Raw genomic sequence first — 6,806 nt, 5'->3', positions numbered from 1 at the left:
TTTTTAGAAATTGACTTGAAAGAACTTTCATATTAGATGTATTATAATGATCAAATTTTAAATCTCAAATTTATTAATATTTCTTCTTTTAAAGTTAGTTTTTAGATTTTTCTGTGACAACTGCATTAATTGAAAGAACTTTCTAAACTATGAATATCATCAAGACTTAATTGTATGGGATGTGAATTTTTAAATGATCATTTAGTGATATATATGTAGAAAAAAGATATTTCAATTGTCTTGTTAAGAAAAAGATTATTCAATCTTTCTAAAGTATGAAACTTAAAAAAATAGAATTTTAAATTATATGTTATTATTTAAATTAGTGTTTTAATATTTTAATTTGATAATTAAACATTTTGAAGATTAATCATATTTTATAATAATAATAGTTATGCTACGTGTACATAAAAAATAACTATTCCTAAAAATATATATTCAAATACAAAATATATATTAAAAATGAGTTAAATAACACATATATTTATATAAAAATACATAATAAATAATTTAGTAGCTAATTTTTTATGTATATAATATTTTTTTTTATAAAAATTATTATTATGTTATATATATTCTGCCTTACTATCAAAATTTTTTAGATCCGTCTTATAACAAAATTTCGAGAATATTGCTAGCGTTACAGCAATATTCATTTGTATGAGAAATATAGTGGGGCATTGCTTATCGTTGTTGCCCAAGATAAAATTTTTTACATTCTTCCCACTGTATTTGTGATTATAGAGACTGAATTGAGTCGTTATGATTTTTTTCTTGACAAATTTGAGATAACATATTAGAATACGATGGATTTAGATAATGGTGGTAATCTATATATCCAGTATTTTTAGGTTTTTTTTCTTCTTTTAATGCGTTGAGGATAGATTTTTTTAAGTTAAATTATATTATTGACGAGAAAAATATGAATCATGAATCATTATCCATCCCATGGTTTAATTTGCCTAATATCCTGAAAAAAAGGCACATGTGACGCGGTTTGCTACAATTTGACAGGGTCCCATTCCCTCAAAAGGAATGTATGCAGGCAGGTTATAAGTTATTTTTTATTAAAGAAAAAATATTATTTTAGTCTTCAATATTTAGATTAAATCTTAATTTAGTTCTTAATATTTCAATCATCCTATTTTAATTCAGAAAATTTTAAACAGGTTAAATTTTGTTTCATGTTAAATTTAACACGAACAATTAGCATATTAAAAAGCCAATAACATTCAATTTTAATATGTAAATAAAATCGACTCACTAATATAATTTTTTTTTTAATTTGAAACTTTGATGTTTGATTATTAAGATTTGAGATTTTCTACTGTAAGGAGAACAAGAAGAAGAAGTGTTATAAGAAAGTTTTTGTTATATTTTTTTATCATACAAAAATAAAAAGATATAACTTAACTAATAACATTAATATTCATATCAACCAATTTACTAATTATTCGTGTCAAATTTAATAGTAGAACAATATTAATTTAAAATATTTTGAGATGAAAATAGTTAGGATACTAGCTAAATATATTAAACATTGCGAGAACAAAATTATTACTTTATTCTATATTAAAAATGTATAAAATAAATAAAAAACAATTACGTTATCCTATACAGCAAAATTAATGAGTTTAATTTTAATATATTGACACTAAAACGTTTTACATATTCATTCAATTACATTTGTTTTTTAAATGACTATTTATGCGATTACCGTAAAATATAATTATTTTTACTTATTATGTGATAAAATGTAATTAAATATATATGTAAAATTATTTTAAACTCACCGTGCATCAAGATTAACTTCATAATATATTGACAAAACATTTACAAACTTTACTTGTAAATTAGTTAAAACATTGCACATGCATTTCAGTCCTGATGAGTTTGCTGCTTTCAATATGCTCCAAAAGTTGTGGTTTGATTTCTGGGCCGTCATAATATAATCCTGTGTATAAGTTCTTTCAATTTGAGGTTTCAATAATATAATCTCTCATCACATGTTAAAATTTTGATCATATATATTGAACTATATAGAGTTGCATTGACTTTAAATAAAGTATGAGTACTTCACTGCTTCTAAAATCTAAAAAACTGTATTTTGTGTGCCTATATACTAAGTATTTACTAGGAATATATTGCCATATTGGCATACGTTGAATAACAGTCGTGCATATCTGTTAATTATTATGAAAACGAAAATTCAATTTGATTGATATGTATAGTGAGAATTTTCTTTTACTTTTTCTTGAGATTAATCACAAAATCATGATGAATTATTTATAATTAAATAATACTACTTTAAAACACGAGTTAAAAAATAAAATAAAATATCAATTTTGAATGCAGTTTTGATTATTAATTTAAGTCAATAAAGTGATTAAATTACATTAGAGATGGACGAATAAAAATAAAATGAATATCCAATCAATATAATAGTGGGACGGAGATATCTAATAGTATATGTCTGTCTCATTGCTATTCGAATTCTGAGTACTTGCCCCACTTAAAATTTGTAATTAAAATTAGAAATTGTGTGCATCTCATCCAATAAAAAAAAACGATAAATAAGTACTTAACTTTTTAATTTGAAGACAAATTCATTCTTCAAGATTAAAAATATAAAATCATTTCTCATCTTACAAAATGCGTGACATTTAGATCATTTCATGCAATTACCTAATCAAAACGTAACGGAGTGAGTTGATGTGTCGTCCATATGCCCGTTACGGTGCTTACGTGATCCGTTGTAAAAAAGTTCGAAGACGGATAATTCCTTAGACTTCAAAATAATGTCGTTTTGTGATGAGTCTTTGGCTTCTTCAATTTTCCTCCTAAGTGAAGCATTCTCTTTACTATTGAGGTTTTGTTCCCATATGAACTAAGAAGATAAAGGCACAACGGCGCTGCCCCCATTTCGAGAAGCCCTAGATTGAAATCTCCATTCATTTTTTAGCATGTTGTCCTGCCTCTCCTTCTTAGGTTCAGCTTCCCTCCTAGCTTATTCATTCTCATATATCTTCCTCTTTTAATTTTCACTTAGCTGGTGCGGAAGAATCTATTAGAAGAGATTTTGCAATTATCAAATTGATGGCAAAATCTTCAAGGTTTATTCCTACTCTCAATTGATTAAGATTGGATGAAAGTATTCAACATTTTGCAGTTTTCATGTTGTCTGAAGTTGACTTTGTAAGGAAAGTTGTTCATTTGAGCTGTTTTATCTACAATTTTCGTAAATAGAAGGATGTCTCTTTTTCTAAGCATGTCTATCTACTTGTGCATCCTGTAGTCTTGGTGGAAACCTATGAAAATGAAAAAAGTGTGTCATATTATGTTGATGAACTTCAAGAACATGAGAGGATTAAAAGTATTCTTACTCATATTAGGACTCACAGTCACATGAACGTATTCTGTTGTATCTGGTGATTTTGGTAGTGAGATAAGTTCTATTTGATTTAATTTTATTTTTGAGCCTTTTTTTTAGAAATTTATCTTTTTCTTTTTGAAAATTGAGATATGGAAAAAAGATCTTATTGATTCAAGTTGTTTCTCGATGGAGTATTTGAAATATGAAAATTTATCATTTTCTTTATTTATGAATAAAACTTCAGCGACAAGGGAGTTTTAGAAATGTTTCAGATAGAAAAAAAAAATAAAGAAGCCAAGCAAGAAAATCTCATCGCAAAACAACATTATTTTGAAGTTTGGGGACTTATTGATCCTCAAACCTTTTACAACAGACTATTTAAGTACTGTAACGGTTTAACGGACATATGGATAATACATCTGATACCGTTACTTTTTGATTAGGCAATTATATGAAAAAATCTAAATGTCACACATTTTATAAGGCGAGGGATGATTTTATATTTTTTTAATTTTAACGGACGAATTTATTTTCAAATTAAAAAGTTAGGGATTTATTTGTTCTTTTCTTAAAATGAGAAGAAACTGTGTGTGTATATATATCAACCTTGCTCCATTGTAATATTATGGATACATACATTAAGATAAAAACGATTGGTTATGAGACAATTAACTAATTAGTCCTCCTAACCTAACTCCTTGATGAAGGGGAGAAGAGTCAATTAATTAGCAGCCGATTGTCTCCGTTTCGAAAAGGTCGAACCGAAACCTTCATTTTTAAAGATTTTGATTCACCTCCCCTCTACTACCTTGACAAAGACTCTTCCGGGCACTTTAATATATAATAATAATATTATCTGAGTATATATGCAAATTATTTTAGAACATTATTACCTCTCTTCTCTTCAGAGAGTTGCAGATGGATGGGAATGGTTGTTTTCGATCAGTAGTACAGTACAATAATGCAATACCTCATATCCCAGTAATAATCTATTATGTGACATGTATGTGTTTGTGTGTTTGTCAGAGAAATTTATATGTAGTTGAGAAGTGGTCCCAATAACTGAGGCCCTGACCATATCCGATCCATACAGAAACCCTAATTTCTGACACAAGGGGCAATAAATTTCTGTGCTCTCAACTTTAATAGAACCAACGATGCTCTAATATACTTTCATTTCAAATTATATGGAAGAATTGATTGTTGCAGGCATGCCTGATGGGAGATATGATTCCATTTTCACGGTTAATTGTGCAAATGTAAAGCTACGAGATTGTGGTCCCCTCCTTCTATGGTTACAAAACCAAAACCTAGTACATGTATATATAGTATATATATATATGCATCAAGTTTATAAATTTTTAAGTGTATGTGTACATATTATATATTAGTACCTATAATCACTACTTTTATTTTATAACTTGCTTCAATCTTTCACTATTACTGGATAATTTAATTTGTTTTTTGGTTACATACTGCTGCAGTTAATTTATCAACCAAGTTGGATTAGTTTCATGGTTAGTTCACTCATCAATTTAATAAAAAAAAGGGCTTTATTAAGAGAAGAGAAAATCTATCTATCTCTTGCTCCAGTATAAGATTTATTAAGAGAACAAAGGCTTTAAATACTATGGGATTTATGGATATGAACACACTTTATCTAAAGTTACGTTGATGTAATATAAACATTGACTTTAATGTTGACCAGTCAGATCCGTGGCTTTTTTTTTTTTTTATCAATTTACTTTTTACATGTAGTATCTCTATTATTGATCCTAACTAATTTAAGGAAGTGGTTTAAAAGTTATATAATGTGTTGTTAACTAAGAATAAATCTATATATGTTTAGAAGTTACTTTTAAATATTTGAGTTGTGTGTGTAAATGCCCGTGTACAAATTACTGACCTGAATCGGATCTGAACCCAGCCATATGTGTTGAATCTTATACTGGTGACTAAAGAAATAATACGCTACAACGAAAATGCATAAACATCACTGAACAATTGTAATTTCTAGTTTCTAATATAGAGCAAAGTTATATATGAATTGGTGAAAAATCAAATAAGCTGCTGAAATTAATTAACATTTCTGCCCAAGAAATGGAAAGACCAAAAAAGAAACCAAAGGCAACCTGTTGTGTTAGCTTTTGGAAGACTAATATGCACTTTGTGGGATAAGATGGATCTAGATAGGAACTAAATTTCACCAATCTCCTTATAGAAAATATATATGTTCATATTAATCAATCTCCTTATAGGGACAAGTTTAGTTTTCATTCAATTTGGACTATGTATATAATTAGATAAAGCATATCTGGTGTAAAAGCAAACCTGCCTTTTCTCCTGGACTTATAACCTGAAGCTTTATTTCATTCTAAGAAAAAACACTCATCAGATGGAATGATTAACCTTCTGTGTGTAATAATTATTAAGATTCAAGATATATAGAAAGAAAAAGGAAAATAAAAATACCTTTATTTAATTAATTAACGAGTAGTAGATATGTATAGGACAAATTCCAAATTAAGTTTCCTATAGATCAAAGTATCCAACAAAATCAGAAAATGGTGGAGTACATAATCATAGATCATCATCACCTTGTAATTTATAGAATTAGAGTCTAGAACCCTAAACCCTAAACTCTAGAATGTTCTGAAGGCGCGCCCTCGAGTTTTTGTTAGTCTTTGTTGTTGTTATTGTTGGAAAGAAGGTTTTGTTCCCTGTGAGTGTGAGCAAGGCGGTATTTATACAAGTACCTGGAGATGGCCTCGGCGAAGTTGTCAAACCCTAAGGAAGAAAGCGCCCAGCAGATGTCGTCGCCGTTAACCGTCTTTCGATTCTCCTTGTGACACTTGGCAGAGGCCTCACCCGTAACAAAGCTTATGAACTCTGTCACGCACTCTTGCATTAACTGCTTCCCTTCTTTTGAGATCTTTCCACTTCCTGGCACCACTTGCTTCATTATTCTTCCCACATTTGCAATCGGCAAACTCATATCCTCATTATTACTACTACTTCTACTGTTACTCTCCATTATCTCTACTATATTAATTCAATCAACTTTTTTTGTGGATCTCACATGTAACAATGCCGCTATGGTCATTATATAACAAGTATTAGGAGTGAAAGTGATGATTCAATTTTTGTGCACAAGAGTTAAACTTATATATAAGCAATAGTGAGTTTTAAGGTTTCAAAGGAAAATTGTCACAATGAGCATGAGCACAATTAGAATTGTTGTGATTGCAAGTGATCCTTTAAGTTATAAAAGTCATTATTTAATTTTGAATTTAGTTAATATATGTCCTAAAAAAAGTATAGGACATATGATAAAGTTATCAATTAAAAAAATAATTAAAAAATTTATAAAAAGTATAAAATTTAAGTTTTCAATTAATATATTTATCGTGTATTTATTAAGATAAAAAATATT

At 28.2% G+C, this 6,806-nt stretch overlaps 1 protein-coding gene across 1 annotated transcript; it reads right to left on the bottom strand.

Annotated features, from left to right (window-relative positions):
- Positions 5,825-6,597, bottom strand: LOC107617013 (nuclear transcription factor Y subunit B-4-like). Its single transcript, XM_021111264.1, has one exon. It carries the CDS (start codon positions 6,405-6,407, stop codon positions 6,051-6,053), a length of 357 nt encoding a protein of 118 aa, XP_020966923.1. The 5' UTR covers positions 6,408-6,597; the 3' UTR covers positions 5,825-6,050.

Source organism: Arachis ipaensis, chromosome B09, assembly GCF_000816755.2.
Source record: "Arachis ipaensis cultivar K30076 chromosome B09, Araip1.1, whole genome shotgun sequence".
In the NCBI taxonomy this organism is placed as follows: domain Eukaryota; kingdom Viridiplantae; phylum Streptophyta; class Magnoliopsida; order Fabales; family Fabaceae; genus Arachis; species Arachis ipaensis.
Note: the sequence above shows the minus strand (reverse complement) of the source record. Positions and strands in the feature narration are given on the sequence as shown.